This window comes from Zosterops lateralis (assembly GCF_965231275.1).
Source record: "Zosterops lateralis genome assembly, chromosome: 1".
In the NCBI taxonomy this organism is placed as follows: Eukaryota; Metazoa; Chordata; class Aves; order Passeriformes; family Zosteropidae; genus Zosterops; species Zosterops lateralis.
In genome coordinates this window covers 82,179,024-82,199,765 of record NC_139762.1, presented here as the reverse complement: position 1 = coordinate 82,199,765, position 20,742 = coordinate 82,179,024, and the positions used below count along the sequence as shown (strand labels likewise).

Below are 20,742 nucleotides of genomic sequence, written 5' to 3'. Positions count from 1 at the left end.
CTATACAACAACATATATACCACTATGTTTTTTTTAAACTATTATTTCAGCTATAAACAAGTTATCTAACAAAAATTAGAGATGACTCCCAATTGAAGAACTGGCAGAGGGACAGATGACTGCCACAGACTTGGGTGATAGTCACAGACTCTTCCCAGGCACATTTCAAAACAGGAGTCTGAGGCACACTCAGCACACCTGAAGATCTAGCTGGGTCTGTCAAGCAATTAATCACTCTGAAGAAAAACCTCAGACATCAGTCTCTGGTAAAGTGCATTCTGCTTTTTTTACCCAGGATGCTGGACATGGTTTTCTTTTGAATAACCATTCACCAGGTTGTCAGTCAGATATCCTGTATGTGCACTTGTATGGATACTCACACTGACTCTCTTATCCTTTTATAGAACCTGCAGTTATAAACTGTAACCAATAGTGGTAGGCAGGGTAAACAATCACAGGAGAAAAAAATGTTTTTGGAATCTATGTGCTGTGAATGGAACCCCAGGTTTTTCTTCCGAAGGAATTTTTGACCAGTTACACACGTGCAGTGCATTTGTGCATACCACTGTTCCATTAAAAATATGGGCTTTAGATTTTACTGGTGTCTGGTCTGTTGCCAGCAACAGACTCACAAACCCACCAATAAAAAGGAGTTTAAAATGGTGAAAAGAAGACACACTTGAAGAGAAATCTCTTTATAGCTTTCATTTAAAATATAAAATAGGTGAAATTTTAAAAGAGGAACATCCCATTCCAACCAAATTTTAAAATACAGTTTCATGCTAAAAGCAAAAGTCTGGATGTGAGCCTCATGGAAGCTGCCAAGCAATACAGAAGGAAACCTAATCTTTCACATTACTCGCATCCGTGTCTTTGCCTTCCTGGCTTACATGATTGTTGGCATTTTTACTAGATTGATCTAAATCCTCAATTTTATTTTCTATTTCCATAGCACTGCTTTCCACAGGACTCTGGGAAGACTCTCCACCTATTTCTGCTTCCATTTTTGTGATTAAATCATGTTCTTTATCTTCCACATCCATTCGTTCCTCTGTTTGCACCAGTCTGTGTTGACCTTCTTCCTCAGTTTTGTTTTCCAATTCCTCCTCTTTCCTCTTTGCTTTAAACACTTCAACTCCCATCATCCTCAGGTAATGAAGTCTCTCATTCTTGGGCACAAAGGCACGCAGTGACATCTTCCCTTGCCAACCACAGAGCACTATTGGACACTGAAGATCATGAGGTTTTCTACAAACAAGCAGTTAAGTTCAGTCAGTTATGAGAAAGTTCATCTTCAAAACTTCATTTTATAGCCATACAACAATTCAGTTCTAACACTGAATGCATTTTGTAACTATTCACAGAAGATGAAAGTACATTGTTTTTAACTTCAACACCTACACTGGCACTTGCTTGTCTACAATCAAGCCAAAAACTCAAAACCTCAACAGTATTAAGTTTCTGCAACAAGCAAAATAATTTTCTGGCTCTGGTTTCAAAACTAATACAAGGAAGAGCAAAATTAAAATTTATATTTAGAAAATTCTCAAGAGTTTTGCTGACAAAAGTTACTTTGTCCACAAAAAGGAACAATAAAAAGTAACCTTTTCCATTCCAAATGCTGGACTTTACATGGAAACAAACAAATAAATCAAATGCAGTGATCTGTTGATTTCTAGCACAACTACCAGCTCTCCTTTAGGAAGCTAAATTCTATGCTTGTTTTAAGAATTCACAGACAAGAGAGCTTCTTTCCCTGTCTTATTCTCTGTATCCCATATGGCTTTACTCTATGCCTCTACTTCTGGTTTTGCTGAGTGAAAATAAATTCTTGTTCAGGTCTTAGAAGTGCACAAATGGAAAGCAACACATCTACTTACTCGGGGTCTGGGTCGTACTTCAGAACTATACTTCCCATGGCTACAGGGAAGGGGGAATAAAAACAAAACAGATGTGTTACTTGGTACAATGATACAACGATTGTAATCTGAAATTGTTCAAGAAAACAAGTTTTTAGACAAACACAGAGCACGACATGGTCAGCAGTTATCTCCATCAGTACACTGAACTATAGACAATACCAGATTTTATTCTCTTTTTTTTTTCAAACCAAAGCATTTATATAGTTACAGAAGCAATTACCAACATTGCCTCCTCCAAAATCTTGAACAAATTAAAATACAAAATCCACACAGTGGATTAACTAACTCAGTGAATCTAGCAAGGAACTTTTACTTGATTAAAATGAATATAAGAGCATGCCAGACCAAACTTCAGAACATTTTTTCTTCCCATTTTGTCTCATCAAACACGAAAGTAAAAGGATCAGCAATGAACTGGAAATAAAACAATAACAAAAGGCTGAAAACCAATTTTCGTATCTTGAAGCATCCAGTGTAGAGGAAATAAAAGTTTAATACAAGTAGACATCGCTCCCCATATTTAAGAAAATCAAATCTGAGTAACTATATTTGATACATAAGGTCATGACAAGCAATTGCAGATAACAAACTGCAGCACTAACAGGCAGAAAAACCAGAAATGTATATAAAATCTTTGTTCATCAGATAATTTAAATGCTGCCTCACAGCACTATTTCACAGAAGTTGTAAGTTTGGCAACTCTTCTGCTCTTTAAAGCTCAAAAACCTTAGAGGCTGAAAGGACTACAATTTCTAGCACCACACTGCCTTTCAGTAATGCTTACTTACCTAACAAGTATATATAAGAAAATTTAGTTGAAATTTTTAGCAAACACAGTTTATCAGGATTTTCACAGCCATCTTTGCAAAGTATAAAAATAATTTTGCGACAGGAAAATTAGCAGGCTTACCCATATCTTTGACCTTCTTCTGTGTTTCACTGCTAAATTTGCTTAAGAATGGATTTTCTTGGGTTAGCAGAATTTTGACATCTTCTATGCAGACATTTATAATCCTTGCATGAATGAATGGGTACAGAGTATAAATTCCCTGTTTAATAAATAAAGACAATTATTTCAAAATTTAACCACGGATTCCTGAAGGAAAAATGCTAAAAACAGTATGTGCTTTACGTAATACCAAAAAAACAATTTTCACATTTTAAACCATACTGAAAATGTAAATTACCATTAATCTGACAAAGTTAATGCCAGCTGTCTTATAGGCTCTCAAGGAAACCAAAGTACCTCCTCTGAAAACACAATGCTATGCAATTACCTCTTGTGCTAATCTGAATGCACATCCAAACTGTTCACCATCGCTGTTGCGAGACCAGACTTTTATCCCTGTGTTGATAACCTGAAAACAGCAAAGCCAATAAGCATCAGTGGGGAGTATAAATTCTAAATTGCCACTCTGAACTTGTTTTTTTCCTCAACTCTTCAACTAAAGGTTCATTTGCACTGGACACTGAATAAATGTGAAAATACACTCAAAGGGAAAAAGGAACTCTTGCTAAAAAATGTGGTGCTACCTCAACAGAAAATGCCTCTTACTCCTTTCCATACTGAAAACTGAACAGTAATAGGAAGTGAGAGTTATAAAAAGAGGGCAACAAACTACTAGTATCTAATTTTAATTTTAGTTTGAGTAAGAATTTTCTGTGTTATTCTGGTAAAGTCAGTCAAGAACAGGATTTCAAAAATGTACAAGTGATTACTATTTGAACACTCTATCTTTTGTGATATTCAAAGTATCATAACCTAATAAATTGCACCAGTTTCTTAAAATTTTGTCAATTATGTAGCCATTTCCTACATAGGGGATAAAAGCATACTTGTTTATCCACATCAAAGATCTGTTGTAAAGATGTACTGAATAGCCTCAAAAATTTTCAAGACTTGACTGGACGAGGCCCCAGAATGTATCTGATCTAGCTTTGAAGCCAGCTCTGTTTGATGTAGGAAGGAAGGTGGACTAGATGACTTGATTCCAACCTAAATTACACAATGACTTTTGAGACAAATCTTTAGCATTTGCAAGACATTTTCTACAGGGAATCATAAATAAAAAAATTCCTTCTAATTCACAAAAACTACTTATCCCATTATCACTCAGCTTAATGAACTTTGAAAACTGTTTAACTGCTAAAATTTGAAACAATGTCCCTATGTAATACAGCCAGTAAATAATTCAGCTGATTTTATATTTTTTGGCTGGCTTTCAAAGCTCTTAATACTTTTGTAATTAAGGGGGTGATAAATACAACATTGTCAATGTAAACTTGTAAAGTTACCTGAACACTACATAAAAATGCTGGCACACACACGGAAGTTATATATTCCCTCTCTCTACTTTTAAGTTCTCTTTCATCCACCAAAAATGTACTGATTTTCATCTCAGAGTCAACTTTTCATCTCTAACAGAGGAGGGACAGAGAGGAAAACATTAATCCAGACTTAAAAAAATAAAAGCCTATCAGAGGGCTAATCCTCTATGTAAACAGTACCCTTGGCAAGTTCAAGGAGATATACACTGATGCTTATGAACCATACCTTCATCTTCTCACTGTTGTTCAGAAGCACATTCCTTATCTCCTTAGAAACCATGTACAGCTGCCTCTTTTTTCCTTCTTGAGTTCGAGTCAGTAAATTCATCTTGGGAAATGATGGGTCCAATGCGTAAAACTTCCTGTGGCCATAATACTTGTTTTGATTAACCAAGCAATAAAATCACATACTCAAAATGCATGGTTCAGCCCATTTCCTCCAGCTATCTTTGCAAACACTTAGCACTTTGGCTTCAGAACACAAAGATTAGACTTTCTAAGCTGCATGACATCAGAAAAGACAAGCTGTTATAGACCCTGAGACACACTGGAAAACTTCCAGTGCAAACTCTAGTTGGCTATTTTCGTTTAAGTGCTGAGGAGAGGGGGCCCTGGTGCAAAGTCAGGAAAAAGCCATTATGCAAGACCAACGAGACCCATCTTCTGTAATGAACTGAACTTGAACTACTAACATCCCTGAACTAATAGAAATCTTACTGCCAAAACAGAAACATCCTTTTTCTTACTGGATAGGAAGGAACAATGGATCATCTTCAGGGAGAAACACAAAAGGGTCTTCTTTAAATCCAAACAACTTCATCTTTTTAGATGGTGGTGGTCTAAAAAGGAAATAACATTGCATTGTCAATTTCACTAAAAGTACTTGCTTTAAAATCAGTATATTCGGTTCATTTAGTCATAAACATTTGGTTTATTGTAACAACAGTATTCCAAGCAGAATACTGGCATTTTCTTGTGCTTCACTAACACTACACACAATTTAACTTGTTAAAATAAGGAAGTGAAGCAGTGCTTTGAAACAGAGTTCACAAAAACAAGTAAACAGAGATTTCTGATAGGATGATTGTGAAGACAATACAGATCTTCCAACTTCTGTAAGTAATTTTTTTCCCAAACACAGAACCAAGCATTAAAAACTCAACAAATGCTAATTAGAAAACTGCTCATTTTCCACACTTGCTGAATGAACACAGACAAGACAGAAAACATGGAAATGAGAACAACTGAATGAAATTATTAATTTTTCTTGATCGACTTTTAAATTACAAAAGAACTACAGAATACTCAGCAATTGCAGAGCTGTCACAGGACAAATACTTAGATGTGGTCCTTACCCGCATACTCCTTCCTTTTTACTCTGCTCAGTGTCCAAATTCTGCAATTCTTGCATTTTCTTAGACTCTTCATTTTCAGCAAGTGTGGGTTCTTCAACAATACACTCAGAACCGTTATTTGAATTAGCTGCTGTCACTTCAGTATCTCCTGTTCTTTCTGGTGATTTCTGACGAACCTATTTCAAATTACAGTATTTTCAAAAAAGCAAAAGTAGTATCCAGCTTGTAACAGAAGGCACCTCTGTTCTCTCTTTGCATGTGCTTAATTCTTGTCAATTTGTATGCAAGTGCTTAAACAGATCCATTCAGGGAGTTAATCTGATTACTAGATCAAGATACCACTATAAATTGCATTTACCTCTAGTATTGATCCGGACAGTTTCATACCAAGTGTCCAAGAAAAATATTTTTGTAACATCTACAAAATCATATTCAAGCACTCAGAGAAGACTATTTTAAAACAGGATCTGCTGTTTTCCTCCTAACACTCGAAGTGACACATGCATCCTGCTGCTGCACACCTTCTGTCAGAGTGCCATGATGTTTAACTTAGAACAACATAAGCCATTTGGAGGGTGCTTGCTTCTGAATAAATGCCTCTTCCCTATTGCCACATACATTTTACTCCTAAGTTGTTCTAATGAAGCAAATCAAATGAGCACCTAACAGGGATTCACAGAAGAAGTTCTTCTCACAGACATGACCATCTAAGAGATCAAATAAATCACATCAACTTAAAATCCTGTTGACAGGATTTTAAAGACAATTGACAACAAATGGATTAAAGTCAGATGGCTGAAGCTGCTGCTCCAAACAGTTTTACATCCATCCCCCGTGCTGCTGATCTGCTAATCTGCTAGTGAATCACTCCTGAGCAACCAGCCAGAGTAAGATAAACCGACATCAGAATTAGCTTACAACATAGCAGAAAAAAGCCTTTTAGCAGAGGACCACACACAGCTGAAGGAAGTGACAGCTTTAGCTACCCAATATAATATGCTTCTGTAATTCTTTCAAAGCCTTAATTTTAGGGTAAAGATTTATCTTGTTATTTTACTACCATTTCAAAATTCCCCCTTTTTTTTTTTCCAGCTTAAAAATTGTCTTTTTTTTTTTTTTTTCTTAAGTACTTCATGGATTTAGGAATTTTTAATTGACACACTGAACTATAACTGAAGGGCAGATACAGAACAGTTATAGTATGTCTTCCGTTATGTGTAAATTTAAAAAAAAAATCTTGAAACATTATTAGTAATTAACAATTTAGACAATTTAAAACAAGTTACCTTAGGCTGACGTTTATTCCATGGCATTGGAGACTTTTTTATTAAGACAGCCACAAAGAAGCCACCTGTGTTCTGGTGATGGGGCAATATCCTAAGACTAAAGAGAAAAGAAAAATGTTGCAGCATATTCATAGCTGCATTCAGAATCACAAAATACTAGAAGGCATACATTTATATTTACTTTCAGGACAAGATAAGTATTCCTAGTAGAATTGTGAAGATTTAATTTATCAAACTAGAAATAGGATCTAAATAGAGCATTCTGACTAAATTACTTGCATCAACGCAACACGTTCATTCACCGTTCACACTGGAGCTTTAATGACTCACTTCTAAACAATATTTTTAGAATAGCTTTGGAAAGCCTTTAAAAGCAAGTAAGTCACACTGTTAATAAGTTGAAGTTTTACATACTTTTTCAGTAATTTTGACTGTTTATTGGATACAAAGAATTTGACCTTTTCGTGTGAGTACTTATTCTTCTTACGCAATTTGCAGTAATTTTTCCTGATTCACTGGAGTTTAAATACTGTGCACTGCCATTACATATGAAGCAATCAAAATATACTCAGACCTACACATTCCTAATCTGATATTATTATAATTTGCCACAACCATACATATGACATCAAATCCTCGTAAGATCTACTCAGGCAAAACTTACCAGCGTTCCAGATTCATTGCTTTTAGCTTCTCTTCATCTTTCACTGGAAACATAGTAGGACGTATTTGTGTTTGTTTGTTTGTAGGCACATCTTTCCACTCCTCAAACCACTGTCCATCTTTCATCATCACCTTCAAAGGGGTAAATATAAATTCAGTGAAGAATACAGGTCAGCATTTTACAAGTTTTAATTAAAATATTTGCAAACCAATGTTCAGACACCAACATTGAGAATAATACACAATAACATAGAGAAGTTACTTTCTGGTACAGAAAATTAAGTTCTTTAAAGTGCATTGTTTCTTTGTGCATTGTATGAGTGCACTTCAGAGTAGGAGACTCTTGCCAGCTGCAGCTCTTTGCTCCACTTCATATGCTTAAAAAAAAAAAAGCATACAGTAGAAGTGCAGATAGGGGCTGAATCAACTACAAATATCTCTGTAAACCTGCTAAAAACATGTGAACCACCAAAATCCAGTGGAAGGACAGTGGTGAAATACGTCAGATATGTGAGCCATCATATTTAAGATACACTACTCCTTTTTTTCCATGAGACTGGCTGTGAAACATTGTGTTATAGGCAGCTTCCCAGCAGTATACAAAGGAAAAGAGCTGCTGCAGTCTAGTAAAGATCAGAATTGAAGAATCCCAGTTTTATTACATAAGAAATATGTAAAGAGTGCAACACGACAGCTTGGTAGGCAGGAAGCTACATGACATGAGCATATACAAGTCACTGACAGATGCTTTTGTGGAGAGTTGCTGAAGAACCATGTCCCTGTGGATTTTGTAGCATCTGTACCTTTACTTAGAACTCAGAACATACCTACAGATCTGCTCTAAGACACTGTGTAGACATAACATCACCTAAGTTTGGCTAAGGATCAGAGGTTCTGATGGACTCTTAAGATACAAGCAGAAGGTTAGAGCCATAAATAACTCTTACAGGAAGGCATTCTGAATGCTCTTCAAGCAAGGATACCAAAGTGAAAAAATGAGCCAGGGAAAAAGAGAGTTCTAGATGCCTGGTTTTGTACTGGATGCTATTGTAAGAAGGGTCCCAAATGGGGATGCACAGGGCTAATGCATAAAATTAATCAGTGAAATGAAGGCCCATTTTTGTTGTTAAGGCAACAAAGTAAAGCAGTTGCAGTGATGGCGACTTCAGGACTGGCAAGTATGATGAAGTGGTTTCATGCATCTCACTGTGATTGTCTCGAAAGTTTAATCAGGTGCTTTAGTGGAAACTGAAATGTAACATTTATCTAGACTACAATTTCACTGAGAACGCAGATTTTCACTTTGGAACGCAGATTTCAGCATCATGAAGTCTGGCACTGCTCAGCCACTGATCAGATCACACCTTGTGCCTTTCCAAATTTCCTGAAATAGAAATTACTGTACTTACAGAATTAGTATTTCAAGTCAAAACATTCTACATTTCATAGTGCTAGATGGAGACAAGACAGACTGTACTTCTCAACTGCTCTTCTCTGGAAGTCACGACTCAAGCTTGAGAAAAACCAACAACAGGAGTGATAAATAACTAAAGTCTAAAAAAAATCTAGAACTACTTTGGTTTTACCAGAAAAACTGCCTAGAAGTCCTGTGCTGTTCAGTTTTGGTTTACCAGCCTCATTGGTAAGTTGCTGTGACTGGCAGAATGAAAAAGCACCAAAGAACACACTGAACTCTTCTCTATTGCACATTTTACTGACCACCTGTTAGAGCAGAAGGAAGAGTAAAAGTGTTGCAGGAACAGATGACCAAATCTTGAGTTAAAAAGGTGTCTTCAAGACCAAAATAATTTACTGGAGTTCACTCATTATCTGGCTTAAGGAGGGAGTATTGAATGCTATTTCCAAGCACCCAAGTGTCCCTTGAACAAAACCTTTTTTCTGTTTTTGTTGTTTCCAGAGATTTACAGTCAACTGATGTTCAGGAATATTCAATGTAGTCAGTCACAGATCTCCCAGAAAACAAATGCAGCAACAGGGAACAAAAGACTACACCAAGTAAAAATAGCACCAAAGTAAGCAAATACATCCACAGTGACATGCTAGCCAGTGGGGCATGAAAATATACAGTAACAGCAAATCAGGTCTGAACAAAGTCTGGAAAACTTTCAACCCATTTTATCAGACTAATTTTTAAAACCTGTTAGGGAGAGTTGTATTTCGATTGCCAACAGAGAAATTGATGCTACAGGGAACAGAATATACTCTCAGTGATCATTATATAAATATATATATAGTGGTTATGGAGCACCAAAATAAGGTAAAATTAAGATCACAAAGCCACAGTTATGCATTTTACATTTATTCTTCAAGCACACAGTGTAAATTTTAGGAACTCTAAGGAGAAAGAAATCACCTAGCTTCTAAGCTGGATTTCCAGTGGCAGAACAAAAGCAAATATTTATTCCCTGCATGTTGCTCATTAGCATGTATACAGGCATAAACCTGTCTGCCATTGCAAGAGACTAGTGAGATGGCAAGACAGAAAACCCAATGGCATTGCAAAGACACCCACAACTAAAATTTAATCAGTTTCTTTCCCCACTACTAGGATGGTCTTCTACTTTTCTTGACAAGAAGCTGAAGCAGCTTTGGGTTTTTTGCCGCTCCCTATTAGTTTGTTTCCAGAACTGAAATCATTTAAGGCCTGGAACAAAATAAGGATTCTATTAATATTCTAGGATTAGTCACATCACTGTATGCTTTATAGCTTATCTGCAGAAAGCTTCACAGCTTTTACTTCCAAATGAAGCAAAACGGACCAGCTGAAGAACTGCAGAATCTAACATTCACAGACCCTGAAGACAGAGATGGATGGCTAACATGAAAAGTGGCTGAAATTATGTTGCCATCTAGAGGCCACATACATACAACAGAATAGGGAATTATAGCAAGTATAGAAGACAGAGAAAAGAAACTTAGAAGTAAGGGGAGAGCAGATGAGGGAAAAAGAACTTACCCTTGCAAAGACTTTCAGCTTAGCTCTCTCCCCTAAACATCAAATCACTGCCATTAATGCAGCTCAACCTAATGTTGTGAAATGTTCCAATTCAGAATTTCCTTAATTTAACACTCTACCACAGACCAAGAGCTTCGCAAAAATATCAGGTTAAATACCTTCCATTTTGTAATTCCTGGCATCCTCTTCAAACCTGGTAACTCAGAAGAGACATCAGCAAGTTCTAAGGCACCTGCAATCCCAAGAAGGTAAACATTTTGAAAACAGAATTGAAGAGTAATGTTGCCAATTAACTTTTACAAACACAGCTTTCTTTAAAGTTTTAAGCCATTTTAGGAATAGTAAAACTTTTTAAAACTTTCAAGAAATAAAATGCTATACAACTTTTACCACCTACATTAACAAAGAAGATGAGAAGAGCTGTTAATAATAGCAACTATATAACATGCAACCTATAAATTACCCAAAACATAATGGTTAGATATTTTTGTAGCAGTTGCAGAGTAATAGTCTACAACGTGTATCATTAAAAATCAGTGTTCTAAGCAATGGAATCATTGAAGCTCTTATTCTCATTTACTCAGTATTTGGATTTACTACACTGACTAAGTATTTTTCAGGGAATAACTTTTGGTATAACTAAGCTGAAATGCCTACGATATTCTAATTTCAAGGACTCTCAATATATTCCAGTGAGAGAGGAAAGAGAATTTGATTTTTAAAATGGAAAGGAAAATTCCAAATTTTTTAACACTAACATGACAAAAGACTATGTGCCTAAAATATGTCAGATTACTACAAGAAACATCAACAGGGTATAGCTTTATCTACTGAATAAAAGCTTCAAGCTGCCCAAAGTCCAGAAGGAATGATATAAAAATTTACTGTTTAAATAGGTGATCTACCTAGAAAAGACTAACTTATAACATTGTTTTTTTGTGATTCTGAATACTGTAGTTATTTAACAGTCAGGTAGGCTTTTCCTCATGTTGTACACAATTTATCAACCTGTTCTACATGACTATAGCTGTTTAATTCATACAGTGACAGCTTAGGCTAGTCTTTTAAATAAATGAAAAGGAAATACATGAATTCATAGAAAAATTCAACAATGACATCTCAAATGTTATTACACTTGATGTTTTGCATCCATCCTTTGAATACTCCTGCCTCCCTACAGCATGACTTCAGCTGATGTCTCAAGACTACATCACGCTGATCAGGCACTAAAGAATCTGTCAAAAGTGCTACAATTTCCAATAGTTGCTACATGGTACAAAAAGGCTTTCTCCCTATTCCTTCATCCCTAAGGGGAAAGCAATCTCTCAACTGCATCACAAGCAGCAAGGTAACACTGTGCTAGAAGCTACCAACAAACCTTCTGGACTGACCTGAACTAATTCTTGTGGCACAATGCCCCTTGCAGACCACTGCACTACCTCTTTACTACTACCTTTTTAAGCTAAACATGTGTTCAAGTTCCAAGGATAACACTCACTTGCTGGGACACATCACAGCCTCCAAGTATGCCTCAAAATACCTCCAGTGGGCAGAGACTAGATCCGAACATCATAGCCAGTCCTTCCTTCAAAGTATTGAATTTCCCCCAGGTGCTGCAATTGCTGGCCTCCACATCCTACTGCTCTTGTGTTCCTATCCCAACTAGTTCTTAATGCTTTCCACTCTTGTCACTGTTAAAATTAATGCTGGCTTTACTATGGCCTTCAATAAGCCAAGCATACTATACTTTAATGGATTTATGACTACCAAAGAAACTACTTCTAAATAAAGATGTCCTTTCACAGAATCACAGAATAAGCTGAGTTGGAAGGGACCCACCAAGACCATCAGGTCCAACTCTGGCCCTGTGCAGGACACCCCAAGAGTCACACCATGTGCCTGACAGCATCCTCTGAATGTTTCTTGAACTCTGTCAGCCTTGGTGCTGTGACCACTGCCCTGGGGAGCCTGTTCCAGTGCCCAACCACCCTCTGGATGAAAAACTTTTGCCTGATATCCATCCTAAAGCTCCCCTGGCCTGAACAACTTCAGGCCATTCCCATGGGTCCTGTCACTGGTCACCTGCCCTTCTCTTGCCTTCATGAGGAAGTTTGAGACTGCAGTGAGGTCTCCCCTCAGTCTCCTCCAGGCTGAACAGAACAAGTTACCTCAGCCACTCGTCACCAGGCTTTTCCTGCAGACCCTTTATCATCTTTGTTGACCTCCTTTCCATGCTCTCTAATATAGTTTAATGACTTTCTTATATTGCAGTGATCAAAACTGCATACAGGACACGAGATGAGGCTGCCCCAGTGCACAGAAGAGTGGGTGTAGAAATTACATAGTCAATTCCTAACTAACCTGCAAGCACTTAAGCTAAAGTGCTGTTTCTAACACAATAAAATTTCATGCATAATTTGGGGCCAGAATAGTTAAAAGTAAACATTACACAAAACAGGCTACCAACTTCCTGAGTAAGTGCAGCTCCAGGAGCCATAGAGCTGATTCTGCCCTGTAAAAGGCTCAACTTTAAAAAGTCTGTAGAACTTTTCATGCCAAATCCAATTAGATATTTCCGTATTTCTGGTTATTGATTGAGAAAAAACACCAGCTACTAAATGGGCTGCTGAACTCTACTGTCACAAAGTGATGCAGAACAGCTTCCCAGTTCATCTCAATTTTTCCACCTCTTGTAACCTCAGCTTTCACATGCAAGTCAAAAATGTAAAAAAACCCCCCATGAATTTAAACACATTAAAATTCCAAGTGTGTCAAAATGTGGGGCAAAGGATGATAAAGGTATCAGTGACTCCCACCTACTGGTGTACCATTACTTTGCTCTAACTGCTTAACTACACTCCAGGCTTTTTACTCCTATAGTGCACAGCAGCAACATTCCACGCTGAGTTTTCCAAATGAATTACATATGTCACACATGGACCCCAACCGGTGGAAAAAGTCAGTGGGAGCCAGATAACAGAGACTGAATGCCACTGATCTATAGAAGTGTCTTCTGTATCATTGACACAACTCTTCAGGTTTTGTATTTGCACCTAATTCACACCCTTTTAAGAAGACTACTCATAGAACATTAATGAAATCCTACAGTACCAAAAATTTCCATAGTTTTGCAAACTAGCAGCGTATTACCCACACTACGCTTATCACTAGTACCATCACACATGTATCCTTTTCTAGGCTAAGGTTAAAATTTAAAAAAAAAAAAAAAAAAAAAAAAAAAAAAAGAAAAACAAACCCAGAAAGCGTTCCCCACTTCATTCAAGCTCACATTCTCACCTTGACTCTTTTCCAGCAGAGACGCGATCACAGCTTCATTTTCGATGGGATTCAAGGAGCACGTGGAATACACCATTCTCCCACCTTCTGCCAGCTGTTCCACACCACGGGTTGCAATTCTCAACTGCAATCTGACAGAAAACTCTTGGTCTAGCCAGCTATCATTCAGAAAAACAGCTTTACTGCACACACACAACTCTCCATGGACTAAGCCAGCACTTGGGGAGTTCTACAGCTGTCAGCAGTACACAAATTAGTCAGTGCTAAACTGAGTCAGCTTAGTGCAGTCTGTAATGCAGACACACAGTGACACCTTTTAAATTAAAGCAGCAATTAGGTCAAACATTAACACTAATGCAGCATAACTTTCTGTGTTTTGTTCTTTCTAGTGCCCCATCAATTTTATTATGAAGTACTCAACACTGGAAAAATAACACCCAAAAACATGACTCTTCTCAGAAATCCAGTTAAAACGAGGAGCAATCTGACTATTAAAAATATTATGGACAACACAGCTTAACTAGCAGTGGCCTTCTGAGAAGGGTATCACTGAGCTGGACCATGAGTTTAGACCTTACCTGCATATTTCCTACTTCCAACTAAAATGAAACCTCCAATAATGAATGAGTTGCCAAAAAGTCATAGGTCAGCTGCATCACAGTAACCAATGCATCCCCAGCTTGTTAAAAATACATGGTAAAATGTTCTCTGTTTTTCCATCTGTTTCAGTCACTACATTTTGCCATATGCCTTCACCATCAATTTACATAAATGCATCTCAGGTAACTGAAAACATTTGTGTATGATATCTAGAATCCTAAAGACTTTAAAATATCACTATTAAATTTTACAGTTTACTGTATTTTCCAACAGTATTTTACCTGCCTAAATGCTAAGAATCCTAACCAAGTATTTTGCTCCATTTTATTAGCTATCCTTTCTAAATCAAGTCAATGAAAATTTCCATGTCAGATATTTGTGGCAATACAAGCAATTCAGATTCACATGCTTCCCTCCTCACATCTGAAACCCTACACTTCCTCTCAATAGCACTAAGCTCTTGATTTGAGAGAAAAATGACTCTTCTTAGTCTCCACTTAGTCATATATTAACATGTGAATGCATGCAGATGTAAAGATATAGAAAAAGGAGAGAAAAATTAAAGAAGTGTAGATGTGCAACAAGCATTTTTACCCATGGAGCTGCAAACTGTTTTGTGTTGTCCACTTCTTCCACACATCAATGTTTTTCCTCATGGTTCCATCTCCACTACAACAGAGATTGAAGACATTTGTATTATTTGTGTGTAAAACTCATTCCATATCCAAATCATTTATAACAGCACAAAAATACCAGTTCCTCTCCCTTATAACTAGTTCTCCTACACTGTTCTACTTTGCTTCCTCATTGTCTTTGTACTTCAGTCCGGAACATAAGGTCAAAATTTGAAGCCCTTCAACTGATCAAATTTAAGGACCACCTGGAATGAAAAAAATTCACCTTGATTCTGTATCCCTACACTTAAAAGATACACAGAATTTACTATAAATCCTTACTCACTAACCTACTCAAAAGAGACAATTCAGTAACACAAAAAATTGAGCACTGCACTTAAAGAAGTAACATCCACTTGTATTCAAGTTGTATTCAAGTTTACATGCAAGGTACCTGCAGGGGACATCACATAAAATCCTGTCATAGAAGAGGATCTCTTTTCTTCCATCAACATCTATTTGTAGGTTAGGAATGCTGGAGGCATCATGATTTACCACCATGATGCATGGACTGTTTAATCTCTTAGCCTGGTGAACCAGCAAATAGCAGCGCTTGTTGTCGACATCATTGGCAATTATAAAACCATCTGGGAACATAAAATAGGGGGAAAATGCTTAATATTCAACATATAAATATTTTTACATAGTTTATTACCTTATCTTCAAAAGTTCTGCAAACCTTTCACTGGAGATTTTTACTTAATAGACTGCTACTGAGTAGGGGAGACCTTACTAAGCATAAAATAACTTAAAGCATGTTGAAGGTTAACTGATGTGTTATAGTCTCAAGAGTTTTAGCTCTGACCCTGTGGCAGTAAGACAAAGCCAAGAACCCTTCAACTTTTCAAAGGAAAACCTCTAAAACAGAAAAAAACGCCACTGTCACCAAAAGCAATCTCTACATCAGCTAACCTTCAGTACAATGCAGAAAGACTCCACACTCTCTACAACTTTACAGTGTCAGTGGGCAGCATTTTCTTTGAGCATCTTACCAAAAATAAGGATTCTGAAGCTTACAGAAATCATAAATATCACAATTGCTTCAAGTCTACAGCAGCTTAATCCAGTGTTTGCAGGAAAGCACAGAGGCTCAGGGGCCACCATCTACAAAGTAAACCTGATTTACATACAGAAATTAAGTTCTAATCACATGTACTGTAATCTGAACTGTAATGATACAGATAATTCATGTCTGTTTTTCATGCAAAGGAAGCCCAGGAAGTTTCAAATCAAAGGTGGGTACCTTTACTCACATAACAACCCCTTGGGGAATTCAACATGTAGTTAATTGCAGTTACTCATCTGTGACATTAAAAATTATCTACTACAAGAAAAAGCAGAAATTCCAAGTCACAAGTTTTTTGTTTTCCAGACTTACTGGGAAAAGGAACGTTCATGTCTGCATGCAACATTTCAATGAGCTGTGTAGTCTTAGATCCAGGAGCAGCACACATATCCAGAATCTACAAACATAAGAAAGTTTTAAAAAGTCCTGCCTTGTACTTTTTCAGTACTTGAGAAATTTACTATGTTGTTTATATTAAGTATTTTTGAATGTGCAGAATTAAGGTTGTTCTGAACACCAATTTGAAAAAAACCAAAGTTCAATCCTGTTCTTTGTATGCTTTACCTTTGAAGGTTGAAAATATAAAAAGGACTTTAGTTTGTAGAGAACAAAAACATCAGATGAAATGAAATTCTAAAGAGTAACCTGAGTACAGATTTGGAGATATGATCCTTTTATCAGTTCACAAACAATTCTAACTGAAGTCATCTGCAACTTACATATATACGCATATATCAAGGACGAAGTTACATTCAATAGCAAGTAGTACTTTTCTTTGAACTTTTAGTAAATTAATCAGAGACAGTAGTTTATATAGATTTTATAAAAATTAATTGTTTTCCCTCCCCACACATTTACATTTCAATGCACAAAATCAGGGCAGTATATGTCTCCTGCGTCTTTACCTTGGAATAAGCACTTGGGAAGTGTTTGAACTGCCCTAGGGCAGCTGAACACAACAGCAAAGACACCAACACCTAAATTCTAATGCTTTCTCCCTTCTAATTAATCATTAACTGGGCTTGTGAGGAGTCATTGGTAGAGTCACTTTCACAGCAAAAGAACTGACATCTCACAATTTTCTCTTAATAGAGCTTTTCTCTTGCCTAGTTACAGATTTTCAGAAACATGTCTATCTCCTGGACCTCTGGCTCCAGTAAAAATCAGTTGAGATCGTGCAACAGGATAAAGGATGGGAACGATCTGCTCAGATCCTCATGCAAGCCCTTGGCACAAACCAGACTGAACCAGAAGACAGCTGAGAAACTCGAGAGAGAGCTGCAGAGAATGTGTGATAATTGTTGCCATGCAGTAGGGCTAGTGCATCATGAAACACACCCTCCAAGACAGTATCAGATCTGCTGTTTAAATTGAGAGAAGTGATGCTACTGTTTTCTACTTTTGCAGATAATGCAGAAGATAATGAAGAATAAATAAGACTTAACACACTCTAAAACTGTCCAGCAAACTGATGGTGGGGGAAATCTAAACGGGAAAAAAAAAGATCAAAAATGAACACAGCTACGGAGAGGTTTGACAATCATTAATTTTATCCTTGTGGAAGACAGAATCAGCACGTTAGACACGACATACAGAACATGCTGGTTAAGCAAAAGCAACCTGCAGTTCTGGTCCTAACGAACAGCTTCTAAGGTAAGGCACTAAGAAGCATAAAAGGTCCTAAATGACAAGTCAGGGCTTCATTACAATACTAAACATTTGCTGTTTTGGCACAAGAGAGGATAAAGAACCTATTCTTAGTTTGATTTATTAAATCTTGCAGGCATTTCTGGAAAATGCTGCAATACTCACTCAAATTAAACATTCAATGTAAAGCCTTTATACTGCCAGTTTAGCACATACAATGTAAGGTGTGTGCAAAAATATCCCCACAATTTGTGCTTTACATTAAGCTGAACGTGTTCACCACCTGTTCAATTCCAGACAAAAATCAAAATACACTTGTCACGCATCAGGACTGAGACTTTCAATTTACTATTCCCTTAAAAGAGATGAGAAGACCTTGCCTCACTAACAAAAACAGTCATAGCTGCCATACAGTGAAAAGTTACGTATGCTAAGTAATGTCAATATAAAAACAACTGTGGACAAACTAGTCTTTAGAACACACGTTAGAAGTTCGATAAACATAAAATTTTAAGATACAGCATGAAAATTTAAGAAAGAACACAACATGGCTGCTTGAGATAGCAAGGCAACTAGCTCATTAATTTAACAGGTTAACAGAGTAAGGCCACCTGACAGATTCAGCCTGCAAACAAGCGCAAAGTATGAAAACATTACAAAGTTAGAATGGAAAGTTTGCTACCAGATACCCTCATTCCTATGGCGTGCCATAAGAAAATACCATGGGCATTCCTTACACACTTCAGTTAAAGTTAGCACCCTATAGTGTTTAGCCACCACCAACAGCATGTTTGAGCTCACCCAAAATATTTCATCTAACAGATTATTTATAGAGTAGAACTTTTCAGCTTCTTCAAAAGGCATAGAGAAATGAAATCCAGGAGGCAGGACATATGATCACTTGCATCTTGAAAACTACATCTGTTCACAGTGCGATGGAGAGAGAAAGCTAAAAACAGTCACCTTACTTTAAAAGCGGGTTGTAACAAGAATATGTAACTCAGATGCAGCTAAACACATTTACACTTTGAAAATAAGACTGCAACTGCCTAAAATTGAAGTGTTTTTTGCAGGGTATTACACAGAGTGGAAAAAGCAGATGTTCCTCTGACAGTGTGTTTGTGATCTGAACATTAGCTGAGCGTTGCTGTTGATGTGCAGAAAACATAAAATGTACCAACACAAAACAGAACTGTGTATCAGCCTTGATACTGCTCTTGTGATTTGTAGTTTGATTAAGCTAAATTCAGGGAATAAACTTTAGTACACATTATACTCTAGATTTACCTTATGATGAGGGCTGACATCAAGCAGCAGAGGTGGGATCATACTAACAGCCTCCTGACGACTGATATTTCCCTTGAAAGGAAAACAAGAAATTAAATCTGGTTTTAGTCCATGAAAGAATGCATTTCTTTTGCAATAAAACTTTTAAATTGCTATGTAGTAAAATAACAAAGCAGTCAGAAACACACTGCTATATACTTAGGATTAAATTCTGTTAGAATTAAAAAAATCACAGTATTTCACCCAATAGTAATTTCTAACAATTGCATATTTACTCTAATTGTATTAATTCTGTAGTTTCTTCTCAAGAGAGAGGAGAAACTGGCTCAATTCAAGTGACAAACATCACTTAAGTGTTGTCATGCACATGCATACACTTTTTACCAGATTTAAACATTTGGTTCCTAACAGCAACTGATTATTTTACAGGGACTCATTTTAACATCCCCAAACAACAAGAAAAGAATGCAATTAGTTTAGGCAAATATTTGTAGCTGCAGTTATGCACCAGAATCACTGGATGCATCACTGCCAACTGCAACACAAAATCCAGATTCTTCTGAGCTACCCAACTTCTGAGAGAAAAGGTAGAGTCTCCACCTTTCATAAGGTATTTCAATAAAGTGTTGCTCAGGATATGCCAGAAAAAAAAATCAAGATCTATCCAAAACTTACACATTCTGTCTCGCTAACCAGAAACTGATGAAGCTTTTCCAGTTGTGGGGACTTGCGTAAGATTTTTCTACTCAAGTTAGTGTGCCAGGCTAACTCTTCAGGATACCTGGTGGAAAAGAGATGGGGAAAGAACAGAAACAGAAGAATGAGCCAGGCTGGTTGCCGGGAACACGCAGAATGCCTTATCTCGCCTCCAGATCACTCACCAGCTCAGCGACTGCGGCATCTCGACTTTTTGGCCATCCACCTCCAGGTCGTGCAGCTCCCTGAAGTACGTTTCCTTCAAGCAGTGGAGGATTTCTTTGGCGTGGCTGCACGCGAGAGACACGCGGAGGGACACGGGATGGAGAAACACAGGATCACGGAACGGTTGGGGCTGGAAGGAGCCCTAAAGCCCGCGCAGTTCCCCTCCCCCGTGCCGCGGGCGGACACCCCCGCCGTGCCCGGCCCGGCCGTACCTGCGGTAGCCGGTGATGCGCAGCGTGGCGGGCAGCGGCTCCCGCAGCGCCGCCATGAACGCCTCCCACTCTCCGGCGGGCACGATGCCCAGCTCCTGGTAGTACCGCTCGAACAGCTCATTCTCCTTCACGATCTCCGGGTAGCCGCCGGCCCAGCCCTGAGGGAAACCACCACCGCCGTCAGCCCGGCGCTCCCTGCCCCGCTTCACCCCCCACCCCGGCCCGGCTCTCACCGCCTGGTCCCCGCCGCCGCCGCCGCCGCCCCGCTCCTGCCGCCGCTGCTGCTGCTGCTGCTGGCGGCGGCGGTCGCGGGCCCTGCGGCCCATGGCAGCCAGGCGGCGGCCGATCCGCGCCGCGGGCCCCGCCGTGAGGAGGCGCCTCCGCTCCCGCTGGGCCGGGGGACCGCGCGGCGGCCGCGTGCTCCCGGCGCGCAGGCGCAGACCCGCCTCTCCCGGCGGAACTTCCCGAGCGCGGCCCGGCCCGGCCCGGCCCCTCCCACAACGGGCG

The 20,742-nt window shown here is 38.3% G+C and overlaps 1 protein-coding gene across 2 annotated transcripts; it reads right to left on the bottom strand.

Annotated features, from left to right (window-relative positions):
* Window positions 1–679: 679 nt before the first annotated feature.
* NSUN2 (NOP2/Sun RNA methyltransferase 2) lies at window positions 680–20,576 on the bottom strand. Of its 2 annotated transcripts, XM_083875465.1 has the most exons (19): window positions 20,469–20,576; window positions 20,236–20,393; window positions 19,984–20,088; window positions 19,778–19,883; window positions 19,103–19,174; window positions 16,481–16,565; window positions 15,497–15,689; window positions 15,023–15,097; window positions 13,829–13,959; window positions 10,690–10,763; window positions 7,556–7,686; window positions 6,892–6,988; window positions 5,606–5,781; window positions 4,997–5,089; window positions 4,477–4,612; window positions 3,200–3,280; window positions 2,833–2,971; window positions 1,881–1,920; window positions 680–1,248 (listed from the first exon to the last, which is right to left on the bottom strand). In XM_083875465.1, the coding sequence occupies exons 1-19, from the start codon at window positions 20,559–20,561 to the stop codon at window positions 843–845; spliced, it is 2,391 nt and encodes a 796-aa protein (XP_083731591.1). In that variant the 5' UTR covers window positions 20,562–20,576; the 3' UTR covers window positions 680–842. The 2 variants fall into 2 exon arrangements, with proteins under 2 accessions (XP_083731591.1, XP_083731590.1); XM_083875464.1 differs by having other exon boundaries at window positions 20,236–20,576.
* Between the last annotated feature and the right edge of the window lie 166 nt (window positions 20,577–20,742).

What these genes read in the sequence shown, in the direction of transcription:
- NSUN2 (XM_083875464.1), bottom strand. Translation starts at nt 20,561, where the DNA reads ATGGGCCGCAGGGCCCGCGACCGCCGCCGCCAGCAGCAGCAGCAGCAG. An exon ending in TTATGTGATGTCCCCTGCAG is followed by an intron (nt 15,098 to 15,496) that starts GTACCTTGCATG and finishes TCTCTGTTGTAG; the next exon opens with TGGAGATGGAACCATGAGGA. An exon ending in TCTGCTGGAAAAGAGTCAAG is followed by an intron (nt 10,764 to 13,828) that starts GTGAGAATGTGA and finishes TTGGGATTGCAG; the next exon opens with GTGCCTTAGAACTTGCTGAT.